This window comes from Aethina tumida, chromosome 8 (genome assembly GCF_024364675.1).
Source record: "Aethina tumida isolate Nest 87 chromosome 8, icAetTumi1.1, whole genome shotgun sequence".
Lineage (NCBI taxonomy): Eukaryota > Metazoa > Arthropoda > Insecta > Coleoptera > Nitidulidae > Aethina > Aethina tumida.
Window position 1 is genome coordinate 4271901 of NC_065442.1, and position 22426 is coordinate 4294326.

A 22426-nucleotide genomic window follows, 5' to 3' on the forward strand; every position below is an offset into this window, starting at 1 on the left:
TGATTATAATAATCCAAGCCCAGTATCTGATTTTCCGATACATATATTTGTACACTTTTTTTAATGACAATTGTCATTAAAGTTCTTGAGAAACCAATTTTAAACCATATTTTTCAAAAGTTTAGTTTTTTAGACAGAATAGAACAAAAGTACTAATACTATACGTGTTATGTTATAATCAAAAATGTTGGAAAAGATACGTTGTTCTGCGATTATACATAAGAAGACGGTTTTTGTGATGAAAACTTGGAACTACTTAAAGTACGAAGATAAATTGATCACTTCGTACGTATAACGATATTTAGATATTTATCAAATCCAGAAAAAATATAGAAAAACATAGATTTCCGCTCTAAACATAACAATAAAGATGAATTTTAAATAGTAATTACTTCCTTAATCAGCATAGTTAAGCAAAATGAAATTATTTTCCATTTAGGAAGTGTTGAAGCACTGACAATAATCTTTAATCATGTCAGATCAATTTCAATTACTTATGTTATGACAGCACAAAAAATTGTCAAATTAACAACCCCAATGTTCAAGGTGCAGCAAGTTATAAACCTTAATTTTGACAATAACAATACAATTTATCTAAAGTATAATATAATTAACACAATAGAATAGTAAATCTTAGCATATGTTGTTACTTAAAATATTGCCTATTTTAAATAATTGTGCCTAATATGTATATAGTTATGGAACCATTTTGTACATTATACAATTTTAAATTGTCCAATAACTGATGGTCTATTATTTGCGATGTTGGCATTGTTGTCCTCTTGTGTCTGAAGAAATTATATTTTGCAGCAGATGATATACCTAAAACAATAAAATAAAGATATTAAAAATAAATTTGTGGAAAAAGTTTATTACATAAATCTTATCTTATGGATACACTTTCTTTAACCTGTTTTTATTTTAACTATGGTGGTGTACCTGGTTTCTAATTGATTAGTGATAATGTTGCAACTAAAACTTCTGATTGGTATTTCCTTTAATTATCTAAAAACTTCTCATGAATCACATGGATCAACCTGTATACATTTACAGTGTGTTTGTTTGTATCAAATTAAAATTAATCATTATACTGATTAAACATTGTCATTAGTGAACTAAATTTTAGGTCTACCCAGACAGAGGTAATTTATTTGATATATATAATTGATATAAGACAAATTTGGAATGTTATTCTGATTTTACAATTTGAAATCAAAAATAACAATTAGACAAATTTTACTGTGTAATTTTACAATTTTAATTAAAATAACTCAAATAACAAAAATTTGAATAATTTTAAAAATGTGTTTAAATTCTATCAAAATATAAAATCTATACAAAACCAATTAAATGACATCTATTGAAAAGAAGCTCTTCTGTAAAGAAATATAATATTGCTAATATACTCTACATACATATTCCAGAATCTTGTCGATAACTGCCAGAGATGAACTATGAACTTTTCCACACTTATCTTGAGCTCATGTTATCACATTTTTGACCAAAGCAGATAGGTGATTTTGTTTAATCTCATGTTGAAAATGCTTGAGCATCATAATTATTTCTTCACATGCCCTGTGTCACACGTTTTCATTGTAATGTTTTCATCGAACAACCAAATCCTTAAAAACACTTAATTAATATTATTGTTGACGATGGTAATTAATTATTTGTATACTTATTTTTACATTCCAACTTCTTTTATTTAAATAATTGTCTCTGTTCTCCGACTTAACTGTACAATCACCTTGACTTTAAAACTTGTGTCACATTTTGTCCCTTAGGTTGAAATTTCGTTTCAGTCTTCAGTTTCATCTTTTACTTTTCCTTCCTTAATTCCTTCTTGTGTATATAAATGGGTAACACTTTCTGTTTCTGTCAACATTAATTATAACCTATATAACCAAACATACGCACGTTTGGGGCAACGAACAAGATTGCATGGATGTGTCGGGATTGTTGTGGGTTACGACAATTTACTCCGTAATAAATACTACACTGATTTTATAAATCGTTTACTTAGTATTAATTAATACGAACAAAAACTAAAATATACTTTATGTCACTGGGAAGTTGGCGCGCGAATTGCTAAGTTGTTAAATTCGTTGGACATTGTCACCAACCTTATTTATTCTTCAGGGGGGGCCAAGCGAATAGGGACGGAGGGGCAACAGCCGATCATGGACGTTCGGAATCGCCGGAAAGGCACGACCATTTTGTCTCGGGATGAGTTAGGGATTTATAATATTTGATTTTATAAATTGGTAGTAAAAATTCCCCAAAATTGTCGGGATGACCAGGGAATATCTAGTGTCTTTAGTTAGAGAAAATAATTTACTAGATTTCAGAATAATGAGTCATGGACGCTATAACTAGATAGATTTTAGGTTATAGAAGACGGTCAGATGATGTTTTTGCTTTAAGAAAATATATTTCTGGTAAGAAACTTTTTATATAACCAACTTACGTAATTTAATTGTTTGTGTTTGTTATTTTATAAACTGTAAAGTCAATATGTTATTTTCATTAATTGAATTTGAAGTACAGATTCATTGGTATTAATTCATTTCATGCTTCCTGCTTAGTTATTGCAAAATACAGAAAGTTACTTTTACAGCAGAAACATTAGTTATATTTATTATATTACAGTTTTAGTTTGGATGAGTGTCGAAGTGATATGATGATTATATTATATTATTATAAAATTTATATTATATCATATTTATATATAATATATATATATATATTTTTTTAATTTGTTTGTTTTTATCATGAATATATAATAAAATTATACAAAATATATAATTGTTTTATTTTTATATATATCAGAAAAACCTAACCTATACTCATTTAATATAAATTTTAAATAGAAAGTGACAGATGGACGAAAAGATATCTGTAGTCTGTAAGAAATGGCAACACCGCCTTCAAAATGGCAACATCGCTGCATCCCGAGATCGTGCCCACTAATGTTTCTTGTTTATAACATTGGGTTGGTACTTCTTAGGTTTTCTATGTTTATTCTTTGCGTTGTCAACTTCAGAAAATTAAATTAACTAAAACTCTACAGATGGTTGCCTAACAATCAATAAATATGTTAGGTTGGAAACAATATTTTCTCCAGGGGTGGCCTAGTAAATAGGGACGATGGGACATATTTAGGCATTCTTGAACATTTTGAAGTGCAGTGTTGTCGGTTTGCAACGGTCAAAATATTCGAATCATTTTTTATGGTTGAATTATTGTTGTGTTGTTGTGTATGTATTATACTTTTTATTTTTTTGGTAAGTATATTATTTCTTCTAATTTGATGATTATTGCTCATTATTAAAATATTATACTTTACAGATTATATTCTCATGGCGTTTTTAAAAACAATATATTATTCCTATTCTTCTGCTAATTACTTTCTTAATTTATTTGTATGCTCATTTAATATATTTTACTTTATAGATCTTTCTCATTTTTAAAATATTTTACTTTTATTCCTTTAGTAAGATTATTTTTAATTTGTTAGCAGTCATATTTTAAGTTATCTTACTTTATAGATTATTTGTGTGCTGCATTTATTATTTTTTTTGTACAATTTATTGATACGGGTCGTTAATTAATTAATATATTTTACTATATAGATAATTGTATTGTATTTAATTAAAAATGTTTTTAATTTTTATTATTTTTTAATTTATTCCAATTTATTAATGAATTTATACTATATTTGCATTGAACAATTTTTTTCGAGTTACATAGACCATGACTGTTCCTCGGAAGATCTGTTTCCATCGTACCTTCACGAATTCATATGGAGAAATAAATTTAAAAATCATAATATGTTTATGAGCATTTTAAATTGTATTAGGGAGTATATCCAGTGGAATAGATCTTTTTGTTTTAATTGATTTTGTTTTTTATTATAAAACTAGCTGACCCGACAGACTTCGTCCTGACAAAAAAATTTGTAATCTGGCAGTGTTTTGTTCCTACCTTTTTTATATTCTTTGCAAAAAATTATCCTGAGCAGAACCGTCACCCTGGTAATAATTCGGTGTGAATTAAAAATAATTAAATAATACACTATAAGCATTTAAAAGTAAGTAATTTTAATCATGTAAATGATAATTATTAACAAAAAAAAATCAGTTCTATTTTCATTGTAGTGCTTTGTGATAAACGATGTTTTTTGTTTGATTACCTGGTGCATAGACAAACAAATCTGATGGTTTTCCAATACGGGAACAGGCAACATACAATTGACCATGTGAGAAACATGGGTTTTCCAAATTAATACCACAAACACTTAATGATTGCTCCTGGGACTTGTTTATGGTCATAGCAAAAGCAAGCCGCACTGGAAACTGAAGTCGTTTAAACTCAAATGGCACATCAGTCGGAATCATTGGGATGCGCGGTATGAGAACATCTTCTCCTTTATACTTTCCTTTCAATATAGTTGCTTCTATCACGTTGTTTAGTAGTTTTTTTATCGCTAACCGTGTGCCGTTGCAAAGGCGCGGTTGGTTGATATTTCGCAACATTATAAATACCGATCCAACCTTTAATTGAAGATTGTGAGGTGGCAATCCTGGCAAATCCAGCGAGTTTAAAAATTCCGGTGGATAGTTAACTACATCGTCTTGGTTAGTTGCCGAATCAACTGATTTATATATCCTCGATTCGCCTGTAATTAGTTCTTGAATTTTGAAATTTAATTCATTTACATCAATGTTTTTGGCTGCCAATATAGCTCGTTCGCTTAACCAATCATGGTTTCTGTAATTTTGAGCAACATCTGAAAATACCTTCTGAATGAGTTCTTCTTTTGATTGAGTTAAATGATAAAAACTTTGAGGAAAGTTAATGCATCCAGTCAACATGTCAATAGGAAAATTGCCATTACCAATGTCAATGAGTTGTTTAGAGAATATGTTTCCAGATTGGTCATTTTGCAACTCAACACGCATATTCTTGCTTAAATGAAGTACTTTGACATATTTCCACAAATTGGATGACTTTAGACATGCGTTGAGTTCATCAGCTGGCGTTGATCGTGGAATCACTGGCAATGTTTGCCGAAAATCTCCTGCTAATAAAATCATTGCACCACCAAATCGGTTCTTATTGCTCCGAAGATCTTTTAAAGTTCTGTCTAAAGCCTCCAAAGATTTTTTACCTTTGCCATTGCAGAGTTCTTCGAAATGTTGCAGGTTGGAGTTTCATTGCTTTGGGGATACCAGTGAACCCCAAGAGCAGCCCTGAAGATGGTCCCTTACTTATTACTGTAAGTTAGATAATTTGTAATGTGTTTTTTCTATATAAGCTATGAATAAAATTGTATTTATTCTGTACTGGTGTTTATCTGAGCTACTCCCCAACCCCCAACAAGTCACGGGTGTGACAATATTTAATGGCAATTTTAGTGCTGAATGGGCTGTTCGACCACCTTCAAGCAAAGTTGCTGCGATTCCCGACGAAGCGAGTGCAAGTGCAATTTTATTTTGTGAGCGAATTGTTGCTAATATTAATGAAATCAAAAAAGTTTTTCCTGTACCACCAGGTGTATCTAAGAAGTAAATCCCCCCAGTTTCATCATTTGTTACTTTCATAAGAGTATCAAATACATACCTCTGTTGTTCATTCAACAGTGGAAGATTTGTTTGAATTAATTCTTTCAAAGTGTTGAGATCATACAGTTTTTCTCGGTGCAACTCTTGGTTAAAAGCATCATGCATTGGACGATTGGGCGCGGCCAAGCACATGTCTTCAATTGAAATCAATGCTTCGTTGTAAATTTCTTCACTGATTTGCATATTTGGATTTCCCATTCTAATCCGTATTTGATACAAAATATCATCACACATATAATCTTTGTACTTGATCCACAAATCAATTGTGTTTGATGGGAAGCATGTAGATATGATTATAGAAAACAATGTTCGTATTTGATGAGCGTGTGAAGATATTACAGCATCACTGAGAGTTTGATCCCAATGAGCGTCATTTTCTAGCAATTGTAAACGTTGACAGGCTTCTCTGTAGGATCCACACAATTCACCATCAACAGTTCGTAAATGTTGGAATGATGTTGGGCCACGTACATTGACTTATTAGTCGTAAATAAAAACATTCACCATTGCTTGGATGTACTGAATAAATTCGACCAATCGCATCGGTGAAATATACATCTGGGTATCCTGGTACTGGTTTTCCTTGTTTCCGTCGTATAAATCTCCTTGAGGATTGATTCCAAGTATAATATTTTGGCATTTCAGAATATAGCAATGTTTGTGCGAAATTATCGTTTTGACATGTCTCAAAAAAAATTGTTAATGTAGTAGATGGTGGCTGAGCAGCTCTTTGACCTGCGTTCTCTGCTGTAAAATACACTCTTTGTCAATTTTCTAAATGCACAGCTAAGTGAATTACAGAAAGGTGTCTCTCATGAATTGGAAAAGAAAATATTCGCCAAATTGCTTCATTACTACTAACATAGCGGCCCATTTGGTATTGAGTAACTTCATCATTGGAATTCTCTGCACCAATTCCAATCACAACCATATCACTCCCTTTGGTTACATATTTGCAAATGTATTTAATAGATTTCACTGAATGGCAAGATTCAACATTGATGTGTGCTTTGAAGGTCTTTGATAAAATGGGTGAATATGGAACAATCCAGCGATTATCTATCTCAATATCTTGTTGATTTATTTTTACAATTGTTGATCTTCCATTGTCTGCTGTCGATCGGCGACGATACAGTGGATAACCGTCATTACCAGTAATTGTTTCCGATATTAATGTCCGTGGATATCGTTTCAAACATTTACCATCCATCATACACGGTGAATTTTGATTAAGAGTTCCACAGGGACCATGTATCATGTTTTTGATAACTACCTCATGCAATCCAGGATCTACTTGTACATTAGGGATTTCAGCTGATATCACTGCATCAACTTCATTTGGCCTTATCTTTTCAACCAACCAAATCAAAATGTGTGCATGTGGCAATCCTCGTTTCTGCCACTCCACAGAATACATCCAGCAGCGTGTCTCTCCAAACACATGATGTTTTACGATGAAATCCATCAAAGATTTCAACTTTTGTCTAAAGACTCTGGCTGTAATATCATGACGATCAATGGGTGATTGCCCAGGGAATAACTCCTGCTTGATTTCTACCCAGTGCGGATTGCATGTAAATGTGATGAACAAATCTGCTGTATAATAACGCATAATGACGAACATACGACATGGCATCTTGAGCATATTCGTGCATATGTCTAGGGCTTCCGATGTATGTTGCTGGAAGAATTGTCATCCGTCCCACATTCTGTGCATTGCCATCTGTATTAATCGCATTTCGAAGGTGAATATACTCTTCAGATCGGAGTTTAGTTTGATTCAACCTGATAAATGTTAATCTCTCCGTTTCAATTTTAACATACATGTCAACAACATATTGGTGATATAATCGCCGACATTTCAATATGTGATTGTCTTCATTTTCCCGAATCATTAGGCGGTATGAATAATATTTCATTGAACTTACTCTTTTGTTGATTTCAGAACCTGTAAATATATTTTGTTTTAATAACATCTATAATATATAAAATTAAAATACATAATATATTGACTGAGATATTATCGCCATAGCTAAACTAATATTTTAATTACCTGTAATGGGATTGATCATTTTTATTGAGAAATCATAGCCATCTTCACCTTGCCAAGATATAATGGGATATTGCAGTGCATCATATGAGCGGGGTGTTTCCTTTATACGTTGTAATTGATCATTCCGACGATGTAAAACAATATCACGGGATTCAAAGTTTTCTCCAACTACAACGATAGCAACTTCATCAATAGTTGGTGCATTAAAACGTCTTGCATGTTGACCCGTAAGTGTTTTATCAGCCCTGATTACAATTTTATGATTATCAGATGGCATCAGATCAAGTGCACTTTTAAACAATATAATCAATTGATTGTGTTCCTGAAAAAAAGTTTGTAATTGTTCTACAATAGGCCTCTTTACTAAATTGTTATATGCACAACGCTGATCTATTTCTTGTTGTGAATTGCCCATAAAATAAATTTGCAGGAATTCATAGTTGCTAGCTGGCACTGGTAACAATGAACCTGCTCTGTGATATATTTGGCCTTGTATCTGTAAATTAAAAAATATATATATTATATTTGTACCAAAAACACTATAAAATAAAATAAATAAGCAATGTGTAGAATAAATTTATGTATTGTCAGTGATCAAACTTAAATAATATTTGTTATTATGAATTATATATCAGAAGATATTGTTCGCTAAAATAATTATGATTAACTGCTTTAATACATACCTTGAAAGTTGGCATAAAATTTTCCCGAATCACATTTGTTGTCCCAAATGAAGTCATTTGAAAGCAATTGTTATATTGTTGAATAATTTTCAAAAAGTGTATGGAATCTGCTCCTATTCCTGAAACCAATGAGTACAATAACTCTGGTGGTGGATTCAATGGTATTAATTTTACTTTACCATTTGCGCAACACAATCCATTGGCTTCGTTTTTGTATTTTAATGCTTTACAATGTGAACAAACCGAGTTCATAGAACCAATAACAACACATTGGTAGTTACTGCAGTCAATTGACACATCGTAACTGAAAGCACCTCGATTCAAATTTGCGCGATTATTAGTTGAAAGTCGTGCTCGCGCTTCACGTGTTTGTAATATCCTAATTCTTTCATGTTCATTTCGGTCGTCACGTTCTTGTGCAGTACGATTGTCAGTGTCTTTAGTTAGAGAAAATAATTTACTAGATTTCAGAATAGTGTGTCATGGACGCTATAACTTGATAGATTTTAGGTTATAGAAGACGGTCAGATGATGTTTTTGCTTTAAGAAAATATATTTCTGGTAAGAAACTTTTTATATAACCAACTTACGTAATTTAATTGTTTGTGTTTGTTATTTTATAAACTGTAAAGTCAATATGTTCGTTTATTTTCATTAATTGAATTTGAAGTACAGATTCATTGGTATTAATTCATTTCATGCTTCCTGCTTAGTTATTGCAAAATACAGAAAGTTACTTTTACAGCAGAAACATTAGTTATATTTATTATATTACAGTTTTAGTTTGGGTGAGTGTCGAAGTGATATGATAATTATATTATATTATTATAAAATTTATATTATATTATATTTATATATAATATATATATTTTTTTAATTTGTTTGTTTTTATCATGAATATATAATAAAATTATACAAAATATATATTTGTTTTATTTTTATATATATCAGAAAAACCTAACCTATACTCATTTAATATAAATTTTAAATAGAAAGTGACAGATGGACGAAAAGATATCTGTAGTCTGTAAGAAATGGCAACACCGTCTTCAAAATGGCAACATCACTTCATCCCGAGATAGTGCCCAGTAATGTTTCTTGTTTATAACATTGGGTTGGTACTTCTTAGGTTTTCTATGGCCCAACGAATTTAACAACTTAGCAATTCGCGCGCCACGCCTCGGGCAAGATGGCGCGCAGGGCAGGGCTCTCAAACTTTCTTCCCGTGTAGTGTATACTATTTTTCTTACTACCTCGGTCGAAAGTACATATGGTAAAGTTGCAGAATCGGTCACTCTAAGGAATATTTGTAGCGCATGCGTCAACTGGATTTGAATTCGTCTGTTTCGGAGATTTTAGACTGCATAGTTTCCAGATTTCATTTTTAACGAAATATGTAGAGAAATGATTTTTAGAAAAATATATATGTAATTTATTATGTTTTTTATGTATGACTTATATTATTTATGTGGTTGAATTCGAAAAGAGATAAAATTCAAATCACTTTATTAATTAGTATATTCATTTTTTATTTACTCTATATTTCTTTGGTAGTTTAACTATCTAATTAAAAATTCTTTATTAAATAATTAGGTAAATTTTCAAAGGTAAATTAGGTAAATTTATAACATTAATATAAAATTAACAAAAAAGATATATTTATATATTTATAATATAAAAATGAATCGCAAAATGTGTTGGTAAGCGCATAACTCAACAACGCCTGGACCAATTTGGCCAATTCTTTTTTTAAAATGTTCGTTGAAGTCCAAGGATGGTTCTTACGGCGAGAAAAAATCGAATAATTGCCGGGAAAACCCTAAAATCAGCACTTTTCTTTTTCACATACAAAAGTTTTCTAACTAAAACGTAGAATCAATTAAGTTCATATTAAATTAAAAGCACTCACTGTTATCTAAGAAATGTAGGTGTGTTCCTAACGTCAAAAAGTAAATTTGCACTTTCTTACCGCTAAACAAAGTTCAAATTCAATCATATGTATCAAAACTGTGTGCGTGTGTGCGTTGGAGCCCAGAATACGTCGTTGGAGGATTTAATGTCGCGTTCCGAAACTAAAAAAAGTGATCGCGGACCCGACCAAATTGAATAGTCACAAAATATAATAATAACAACTTGGTCGGTTTCGCGATATTATTTCTTTTGTTTTACTTTCGGCAGGCGACAAAAAAAAGTAAAACATTGGTATGGCTTTAAAGGATTTGACTTCAAGTCATATCAGATTAAAAAAAAGCAAATTAAAAAAACAACTGTCAATGTCGATTTGCCGCCTTTGCCGCTGTTGTTTTTCTTGGATTTTCTGTTATACTCTACTGAGTGTGCTTTTGTTTTGTTTGCAGTGTTTTTTTATCTACCTATGAAAAAAAAGTTATTGCATGTGACAGACTTTCCAGAGGTATATTAACAATATTCTAAGAGATTTACCTTTCTGTTTTCCATATATCGATGATATTTTGATAGCTTCAAAAAGTGTTGAAGAACATAAAACACACCTACATACACTTCTTAAAAGATTAACAGAATACAGATTACAGATAAATCCGGCAAAATGCTACTTTGGAGAAGAAAAAGTGCAATTTCTTGGCTATGAAATAAGTAAACAAGGAATCTCTCCATTACCAGAGAAAGTAGCGATAATCAGAAACCTCAAGAAATCAAGCACAAAAAATGAATTGCGTAGATTTCTTGGCGTCATAAATTTCTATAGGAGATTTATGCCAAATACAGCAAAAACACAAGCAATCTTAAATGATTACCTGAAAAATAGTCCTAAAAACGACAAAACAAAGGTAAATTGGACAGATGAAACAGTTGAGAAAGTTAAACAAGAACTAACCAGTGCTATGCAGTTAGTACATCCAAAGACTAACGCTGCAGTTTCCTTAACCACTGACGCATCTGACTATGCCATTAAGGAAACCATTAAGTTTCTTTTCTCGCAAACTTTCAACTGCTGAAGCCAAATATAGTACGTACGATCGTGAACTGTTAGCTATTTTCGCTGCAATCAAACAATTTCGTCACATGCTTGAAGGTCGAAATTTCACGATATACACAGATCATAAACCTTTAACATATGCTTTTCAACAAAAAATGGACAAAGCATCACCTAGACAGACACGTCCACTTGATTTTATAGGACAATTCAGTACAGAAATAATACACATAAAAGGAAAATCAAACATTGTTGCTGATACGTTAAGCAGAATTAATTCGATAGATTTAACAAATACTGTACAATTAGAGGAATTCAGTCATCACCAAACTCTAGATCAAGAATTACAAAGACTTCTAGAATCAGATTCAACAGGACTTAAACTGAAAAAAATAGTATATCCAAACTCTATAGAAGTTTACTGTGATATTACAGAAGAAAATAAAATTAGGCCATTTGTACCACAAAGTTTTAGAAAGAAAGTTTTTGAAAAACTTCATAAACTATCTCATCCAGGGATACGAGCAACAATAAAGTAGATTACAGATCGTTATATCTGGCCCAAAATGAAGATAGATATTAAAACATGGACAAAAGCATGTATCCAGTGTCAGAAATCTAAAATACACAGACACACAAAGTTGGCATAAAATTTTCCCGAACCACATTTGTTGTCCCAAATGAAGTCATTTGAAAGCAATTGTTATATTGTTGAATAATTTTCAAAAAGTGTATGGAATCTGCTCCTATTCCTGAAACCAATGAGTACAATAACTCTGGTGGTGGATTCAATGGTATTAATTTTACTTTACCATTTGCGCAACACAATCCATTGGCTTCGTTTTTGTATTTTAATGCTTTACAATGTGAACAAACCGAGTTCATAGAACCAATAACAACACATTGGTAGTTACTGCAGTCAATTGACACATCGTAACTGAAAGCACCTCGATTCAAATTTGCGCGATTATTAGTTGAAAGTCGTGCTCGCGCTTCACGTGTTTGTAATATCCTAATTCTTTCATGTTCATTTCGGTCGTCACGTTCTTGTGCAGTACGATTGTCAGTGTCTTTAGTTAGAGAAAATAATTTACTAGATTTCAGAATAGTGTGTCATGGACGCTATAACTTGATAGATTTTAGGTTATAGAAGACGGTCAGATGATGTTTTTGCTTTAAGAAAATATATTTCTGGTAAAAAACTTTTTATATAACCAACTTACGTAATTTAATTGTTTGTGTTTGTTATTTTATAAACTGTAAAGTCAATATGTTCGTTTATTTTCATTAATTGAATTTGAAGTACAGATTCATTGGTATTAATTCATTTCATGCTTCCTGCTTAGTTATTGCAAAATACAGAAAGTTACTTTTACAGCAGAAACATTAGTTATATTTATTATATTACAGTTTTAGTTTGGGTGAGTGTCGAAGTGATATGATAATTATATTATATTATTATAAAATTTATATTATATTATATTTATATATAATATATATATTTTTTTAATTTGTTTGTTTTTATCATGAATATATAATAAAATTATACAAAATATATATTTGTTTTATTTTTATATATATCAGAAAAACCTAACCTATACTCATTTAATATAAATTTTAAATAGAAAGTGACAGATGGACGAAAAGATATCTGTAGTCTGTAAGAAATGGCAACACCGTCTTCAAAATGGCAACATCACTTCATCCCGAGATAGTGCCCAGTAATGTTTCTTGTTTATAACATTGGGTTGGTACTTCTTAGGTTTTCTATGGCCCAACGAATTTAACAACTTAGCAATTCGCGCGCCACGCCTCGGGCAAGATGGCGCGCAGGGCAGGGCTCTCAAACTTTCTTCCCGTGTAGTGTATACTATTTTTCTTACTACCTCGGTCGAAAGTACATATGGTAAAGTTGCAGAATCGGTCACTCTAAGGAATAAACTGAAAGACTTAAACTGAAAAAAATAGTATATCCAAACTCTATAGAAGTTTACTGTGATATTTCAGAAGAAAATAAAATTAGGCCATTTGTACCACAAAGTTTTAGAAAGAAAGTTTTTGAAAAACTTCATAAACTATCTCATCCAGGGATACGAGCAACAATAAAGTAGATTACAGATCGTTATATCTGGCCCAAAATGAAGATAGATATTAAAACATGGACAAAAGCATGTATCCAGTGTCAGAAATCTAAAATACACAGACACACAATTACATTTTTGAACTCACTGGATTTGCCAGGCATGCCACCGCATAATTTACAATTAAAGGTTGGATCTCCAATTATCTTGCTTCGTAATTTGAACTCGCCCCGACTGTGCAACGGTACGCGATTCAAAAATTAATGAAAAACGTGATCGAAGCCAGCATTTTAAATGGCAAGTTTAGAGGTGAAAATATACTAACACCACGGATTACTATTATACCTACAGATGTGCCAATTCAATTCAAACGTATTCAGTTTCAGATTAGATTGGCATTTGCAATGACTATCAACAAATCTCAAGGTCAAACGATGTCCATTTGTGGCTTGCCTTTAGTTATTTTGCCTTTAGTTATTTTTATATTCCCTTATCGTTCACATCCCTCCATGCTTATTTCACGCGTATACCACATTCTTACATACATACAATATACACATTCTAACATACATACATATTTACAATAAGTAAGCTATTTTTTGTCTACACTAGAAATTACTTGAAAGTTATTTATATGGCAAAACAACGTTTGCCGGGTCACCTAGTTTTATATATATAAAGATATATGGATACATCGGTTAAAGATAACACTGGTGGAGTAGACATTTTAATAAATGGCAAAGAAAAATACGAAGGAGATATAGACGTAGCAGAACTGGAGGAGCTGACCTTTAAGGTTAAGAACCCTAGATTAATCGATAATTTTAGAAGGTGAAAATCCCCAAGGTGGGTAAAATGGCAAAGAAGGGAAGAGAAGAGGAGGAAGAAAGAATGGGAATCAGCATCATAACGGGACTTGGGTATATTTAAGAAAATTTGGACTAAAAGAGACGGACGGAAATTGTGAATGTGGGATGGAGGAAGAAGAGGATATTGAGGAAAAAAAATCAATGTAGGAAAACGATTACATCCAGGTATGAAATGGTGAGGGGTTAGAGAGGAGGAGAATATGGGAACAAAGAGAATGAAAATATGGATGCATCGATTAAAGATGATAATGGTGGAATAGGCATTTTAACTAAATGAGAAAGAAGAAATACTAAGGAGATATTGACGTAGCCGAAATGGAGCTGACACTAAGGTTAAGAAGGTGTAGTAAATATCAAAATAATATGGACAAAGAGGAACAGTACAGGGGAAATGCGCAAGGTGGTCAACATGGCAAAGAAGGGAAGAGAAGAGGAGGGATGAAGAATGAGAATCAGCAGAAGGGCGACCGAAATAATAGAAGGAAAAGAGACGAAAATGTCCTACGAAAAATGGTAAGAGAGTTGGAGTAGCGACAATAAGGGAAAGCGAACATAGAGGCTTTTAGGAGAACTGTATACGGAGGGATATGACAGCCGAAGAAAAATTACACATTAACAACTAACGTGCGAAACAACAATACTTTTTTCGTAACTCCTCACAACCAATGACCCTTCCTAGAACAGAGTCGATAGCAATAGGATCGATAAAATCGCTACAAAAATACGTCACACACTCGAAAATGTTGACACTCCGCGTATGTCTCGTTTAATCTCTTCATGCGCACTGAGATACGAAAGGATGTAATAGATGTAAATAGATCTAATGTAAACATATGAAAGATAAAATAATGTAGACGTAATATAGAAATTAATAAAACAGTAACAATGGTGAATGAGTTTCTCTGTTGGTGATTTTCTCAGACTGTGAGTAATACAAGGGAAATAACCGAAAGACCAGTCGGAAAATGCCGTAATAATGTTGAAGATTATGTTAGTAGATTAAATTTTGTAGTCTTCCCTAACTCTGAAATGAGTACTTCTATTTCTAATCAGAGAATTATAATTGACTTAAATATTTTGTTGAAAAGCTTGAATTCCTTTCTACTAAGTAATCTATAATATAAAAATGAATCGCAAAATGTGTTGGTAAGCGCATAACTCAACAACGCCTGGACCAATTTGGCCAATTCTTTTTTTAAAATGTTCGTTGAAGTCCAAGGATGGTTCTTACGGCGAGAAAAAATTGAATAATTGCCGGGAAAACCCTAAAAACAGCACTTTTCTTTTTCACATACAAAAGTTTTCTAACTAAAACGTAGAATCAATTTGAGCTTTATTGCTATTATATAAAGTTCATATTAAATTACAAGCACTCACTGTTATCTAAGAAATGTAGGTGTGTTCCTAACGTCAAAAAGTAAATTTGCACTTTCTTACCGCTAAACAAAGTTCAAATTCAATCATATCTATCAAAACAGTGTGCGTGTGTGCGTTGGAGCCCAGAATACGTCGTTGGAGGATTTAATGTCGCGTTCCGAAACTAAAAAAAGTGATCGCGGACCCGACCAAATTGAATAGTCACAAAATATAATAATAACTTGGTCGGTTTCGCGATATTATTTCTTTTGTTTTACTTTCGGCAGGCGACAAAAAAAAATAAAACATTGGTATGGCTTTAAAGGATTTGACTTTAAGTCATATCAGATTAAAAAAAAACAAATTAAAAAAACAACTGTCAATGTCGATTTGCCGCCTTTGCCGCTGTTGTTTTTCTTGGATTTTCTGTTATACTCAACTGAGTGTGCTTTTGTTTTGTTTGCAGTTTTTTGTTATCTACCTATGAAAAAAAAGTTATTGCATGTGACACAATATTTTAATAATGCCTCCTATAAGACGAGGCAATTTAAGTAGAAGAACACGAAATGCTACAAACCAAGCTAATTACCGATCTAATCGTACTGCATAAGAACGTGACGACCGAAATGAACATGAAAGAATTAGGATATCACAAACACGTGAAGCGCGAGCACGACTTTCAACTAATAATCGCGCAAATTTGAATCGAGCTGCTTTCAGTTACAATGTGTCAATTGACTACAGTAACTACCAATGTGTTGTTATTGGTTCTATGAACTCGGTTTGCTCACATTGTAAAGCATTAAAATACAAAAACGAAGCCAATGGATTGTGTTGCGCAAATGGTAAAGTAAAATTAATACCATTGAATCCACCACCAGAGTTATTGTACTCATTGGTTTCAGGAATAGGAACAGATTCCATACACTTTTTGAAAAATATTCAACAATATAACAATTGCTTTCAAATGACTTCATTTGGGGCAACAAATGTGGTTGGGAAAATTTTATGCCAACTTTCAAGGTATGTATTAAAGCAGTTAATCATAATTATTTTAGCGAACAATATCTTCTGATATATAATTTATAATAACAAATATTATTTAAGTTTGATCACTGACAATACATAAATTTATTCTACACATTGCTTATTTATTTTATTTTATAGTGTTTTTGGTACAAATATAATATATATATTTTTTAATTTACAGATACAAGGCCAAATATATCACAGAGCAGGTTCATTGTTACCAGTGCCAGCTAGCAACTATGAATTCCTGCAAATTTATTTTATGGGCAATTCACAACAAGAAATAGATCAGCGTTGTGCATATAACAATTTAGTAAAGAGGCCTATTGTAGAACAATTACAAACTTTTTTTCATGAACACAATCAATTGATTATATTGTTTAAAAGTGCACTTGATCTGATGCCATCTGATAATCACAAAATTGTAATCAGAGCTGATAAAACACCTACGGGTCAACATTCAAGACGTTTTAATGCACCAACTATCGATGAAGTTACTATCGTTGTAGTTGGAGAACACTTTGAATCCCGTGATATTGTTTTACATCGTCGGAATGATCAATTACAACGCATAAAGGAAACACACCGCTCATATGATGCACTGCAATATCCCATTATATTTTGGCAAGGTGAAGATGGCTATGATTTCTCAATAAAAATGATCAACCCCATTACAGGTAATTAAAATATTAGTTTAGCTATGGCGATAATATCTCAGTCAATATATTATGTATTTTAATTTTATATATTATAGATGTTATTAAAACAAAATATATTTACAGGTTCTGAAATCAACAAAAAAGTAAGTTCAATGAAATATTATTCATACCGCCTAATGATTCGGGAAAATGAAGACAATCACATATTGAAATGTCGGAAATTATATCACCAATATGTTGTTGACATGTATGTTAAAATTGAAACGAAGAGATTAACATTTATCAGGTTGAATCAAACTAAACTCCGATCTGAAGAGTATATTCACCTTCGAGATGCGATTAATACAGATGGCAATGCACAGAATGTGGGACGGATGACAATTCTTCCAGCAACATACATCGGAAGCCCTAGACATATGCACGAATATGCTCAAGATGCCATGTCGTATGTTCGTCATTATGCGTTATTATACAGCAGATTTGTTCATCACATTTACATGCAATCCACACTGGATAGAAATCAAGCAGGAGTTATTCCCTGGGCAATCACCCATTGATCGTCATGATATTACAGCCAGAGTCTTTAGACAAAAGTTGAAATCTTTGATGGATTTCATCGTAAAACATCATGTGTTTGGTGAGACACGCTGCTGGATGTATTCTGTGGAGTGGCAGAAACGAGGATTGCCACATGCACTCATTTTGATTTGGTTGGTTGAAAAGATAAGGCCAAATGAAGTTGATGCAGTGATATCAGCTGAAATCCCTAATGTACAAGTAGATCCTGGATTGCATGAGGTAGTTATCAAAAACATGATACATGGTCCCTGTGGAACTCTTAATCAAAATTCACCGTGTATGATGGATGGTAAATGTTTGAAACGATATCCACGGACATTAATATCGGAAACAATTACTGGTAATGACGGTTATCCACTGTATCGTCGCCGATCGACAGCAGACAATGGAAGATTAACAATTGTAAAAATAAATCAACAAGATATTGAGATAGATAATCGCTGGATTGTTCCATATTCACCCATTTTATCAAAGACCTTCAAAGCACACATCAATGTTGAATCTTGCCATTCAGTGAAATCTATTAAATACATTTGCAAATATGTAACCAAAGGGAGTGATATGGCTGTGATTGGAATTGGTGCAGAGAATTCCAATGATGAAGTTACTCAATACCAAATGGGCCGCTATGTTAGTAGTAATGAAGCAATTTGGCGAATATTTTCTTTTCCAATTCATGAGAGACAGACACCCTTCTGTTATTCACTTAGCTGTGCATTTAGAAAATGGACAAAGAGTGTATTTTACAGCAGAGAACGCAGGTCAAAGAGCTGCTCAGCCACCATCTACTACATTAACAAATTTTTTTGAGACATGTCAAAACGATAATTTCGCACAAACATTGCTATATTCTGAAATGCCAAAATATTATACTTGGAATCAATCCTCAAGGAGATTTATACGACGGAAACAAGGAAAACCAGTACCAGGATACCCAGATGTATATTCCACCGATGCGATTGGTCGAATTTATTCAGTACATCCAAGCAATGGTGAATGTTTTTATTTACGACTGCTATTAGTCAATGTACGTGGCCCAACATTATTCCAACATTTACGAACTGTTGATGGTGAATTGTGTGGATCCTACAGAGAAGCCTGTCAACGTTTACAATTGCTAGAAAATGACGCTCATTGGGATCAAACTTTCAGTGATGCTGTAATATCTTCACACGCTCATCAAATACGAACATTGTTTTCTATAATCATATCTACATGCTTCCCATCAAACACAATTGATTTGTGGATCAAGTACAAAGATTATATGTGTGATGATATTTTGTATCAAATACGGATTAGAATGGGAAATCCAAATATGCAAATCAGTGAAGAAATTTACAACGAAGCATTGATTTCAATTGAAGACATGTGCTTGGCCGCGCCCAATCGTCCAATGCATGATGCTTTTAACCAAGAGTTGCACCGAGAAAAACTGTATGATCTCAACACTTTGAAAGAATTAATTCAAACAAATCTTCCACTGTTGAATGAACAACAGAGGTATGCATTTGATACTCTTATGAAAGTAACAAATGATGAAACTGGGGGGATTTACTTCTTAGATGCACCTGGTGGTACAGGAAAAACTTTTTTGATTTCAATAATATTAGCAACAATTCCCTCACAAAATAAAATTGCACTTGCACTCGCTTCGTCGGGAATCGCAGCAACTTTGCTTGAATGTGGTCGAACAGCCCATTCAGCACTAAAATTGCCATTAAATATGCAAAGCAATGAAACTCCAACCTGCAACATTTCGAAGAACTCTGCAATGGCAAAGGTAAAAAATCTTTGGAGGCTTTAGACAGAACCTTAAAAGATCTACGGAGCAATCAGAACCGATTTGGTGGTGCAATGATTTTATTAGCAGGAGATTTTCGTCAAACATTGCCAGTGATTCCACGATCAACGCCAGCTGATGAACTCAACGCATGTCTAAAGTCATCCAATTTGTGGAAATATGTCAAAGTACTTCATTTAAGCAAGAATATGCGTGTTGAGTTGCAAAATGACCAATCTGGAAACATATTCTCTAAACAACTCATTGACATTGGTAATGGCAATTTTCCTATTGACATGTTGACTGGATGCATTAACTTTCCTCAAAGTTTTTATCATTTAACTCAATCAAAAGAAGAACTCATTCAGAAGGTATTTTCAGATGTTGCTCAAAATTACAGAAACCATGATTGGTTAAGCGAACGAGCTATATTGGCAGCCAAAAACATTGATGTAAATGAATTAAATTTCAAAATTCAAGAACTAATTACAGGCGAATCGAGGATATATAAATCAGTTGATTCGGCAACTAACCAAGACGATGTAGTTAACTATCCACCGGAATTTTTAAACTCGCTGGATTTGCCAGGATTGCCACCTCACAATCTTCAATTAAAGGTTGGATCGGTAATTATAATGTTGCGAAATATCAACCAACCGTGCCTTTGCAACGGCACACGGTTAGCGATAAAAAAACTACTAAACAACGTGATAGAAGCAACCATATTGAAAGGAAAGTATAAAGGAGAAGATGTTCTCATACCGAGCATCCCAATGATTCCGACTGTTGTGCCATTTGAGTTTAAACGACTACAGTTTCCAGTGCGGCTTGCTTTTGCTATGACCATAAACAAGTCCCAGGGGCAATCATTAAGTGTTTGTGGTATTAATTTGGAAAACCCATGTTTCTCACATGGTCAATTGTATGTTGCCTGTTCCCGTATTGGAAAACCATCAGATTTGTTTGTCTATGCACCAGGTAATCAAACAAAAAACATCGTTTATCACAAAGCACTACAATGAAAATAGAACTGATTTTTTTTTTGTTAATAATTATCATTTACATGATTAAAATTACTTACTTTTAAATGCTTATAGTGTTTTATTTAATTATTTTTAATTCACACCGAATTATTACCAGGGTGACGGTTCTGTTCAGGATAATTTTTTGCAAAGAATATAAAAAAGGTAGGAACAAAACACTGCCAGATTACAAATTTTTTTGACAGGATGAAGTCTGTACTACCTTGATTGTGAATTGTTACTCTAACATTTAAACCAAACCTTTAAAGATTTTAAATTTAATGCTGAAACAGTACCTTTAGAAAAATGTCACACCTGCGACTTATTAGGTGTTGGGGAGTATATCAGATAATCACAAAATCCATATATACACCAAATACTTTTACAAATACTAACAATAGGAAACAAACAATATACTTATTCAAACTTACGCTAAGGGCCATCTTTAAGGATGGGGATGACACGATCCCCTACTTGATTGTACTCCACCTTCTATTTCACTATTTTCTTATCCCCCAACTAGTCAACTATTCTATATTTATATTTTAATTAATTAAACAATGTTAATGTTTACTAACACATGACCCCGATGATTCCCTTGTTCAGCATGTAGTACAATCAGAATCAGTGTCAAATATAATGTTACTATAAACAATAATGGACATTCAGGAAAGCCTTACTGTCTATATGTGGCATTTCACTCCTTCATCTGAAAGTTAGCCCCCAACTTTCCACAAATATTACGTTTACAAATATAGTTAATAAAATCAAAGCATTAGGAATTCTTCTTCAGAGCGATCTTTCACCTGGTTTACGGAATTTGCACATCAACATTAACCATTAACACCTCGGAACTGATGTATCAGCTATTTCGACAACAACACTCTTGTGTCTGGATGAATGGATATTTCCCATTTCCTTCAATGTGGATTCTACAATCACATTGAAGGAAACACACACAATTTTTCAGAAACTACGAGCACCTCCTCATCCCCTTTTCCTCTATAACTTTTATTTCCGATATCTCCCTCCTCTGAATACCATTAACCTCGAGTACCTCCTCGTGCCCTTTTCTAGTACTCCCAGTATCCCTCCATTCTGGATCTGGATATTTCTTCTTAATTCCGAGCACCTCTTTGTGCCCCTTTTACAACTACATATTAATCTTTCCCTGGTTCAGACAAACAGATCTCGTCGCTTCCGATTGTTATTCTGGAATGTTCTATACATTTTCCGTGTACAGGTAATCTAATCTTCCACCGAATGTGAATGGTATTCCCCTCTTAAAATACAATTTAAAATAATTATGCAGTATATTGACTTTTAAATGTCCATTGTCACAGACTGCAATGTTAAAAAAAATTGTGATCTTAATTTACTAAAAAACAAGATTAAACTTAAATTTATTTCCATTGCTGTCTAGAACAAAAAACAATAATTTAATCGCCGTACTCATTATCACCTTTATTTTTGCTCTTGAAAAACAAAACAATCAATAAATAAAATAATAGGTATGTCGGAGGTTTCATGTGAAACGCAAGTAGTACTGTTGGTTGCATACATACAATACTTGGACGGAATCAGTGGAAGTGCTAAGCAGGGGATGGTACTCGAACAGAGGGTGACGGTAGAGGAGACCTTCGAGGGCGGACAGTTAAGTTCCGTTAGGGAAGCTGAGTATAACCGTCGGGTTCACCGCGTTTCATGCGACTCTGAATTGTTTGACTATTGCTTATAA

At 32.9% G+C, this 22426-nt stretch overlaps 1 protein-coding gene and 2 long non-coding RNA genes across 3 annotated transcripts; 2 read left to right on the forward strand and 1 right to left on the reverse strand.

The window, feature by feature from the left end:
* Nucleotides 1-527: 527 nt before the first annotated feature.
* Nucleotides 528-1918, reverse strand: LOC126266356 (uncharacterized). Its single transcript, XR_007548761.1, has 3 exons — nt 1679-1918; nt 1416-1622; nt 528-822 (listed from the first exon to the last, which is right to left on the reverse strand). It is a non-coding gene; the product is annotated as an uncharacterized LOC126266356 (long non-coding RNA).
* A 12249-nt stretch (nt 1919-14167) lies between these two features.
* LOC126266378 (uncharacterized) lies at nt 14168-15152 on the forward strand. The gene is made up of 2 exons (XR_007548784.1): nt 14168-14225; nt 14605-15152. It is a non-coding gene; the product is annotated as an uncharacterized LOC126266378 (long non-coding RNA).
* Nucleotides 15153-17742: 2590 nt separating this feature from the next.
* LOC126266393 (uncharacterized) lies at nt 17743-22426 on the forward strand. Its single transcript, XM_049970297.1, has 4 exons — nt 17743-18523; nt 18597-19460; nt 19649-20644; nt 22200-22426. The coding sequence occupies exons 1-4, from the start codon at nt 17743-17745 to the stop codon at nt 22424-22426; spliced, it is 2868 nt and encodes a 955-aa protein (XP_049826254.1).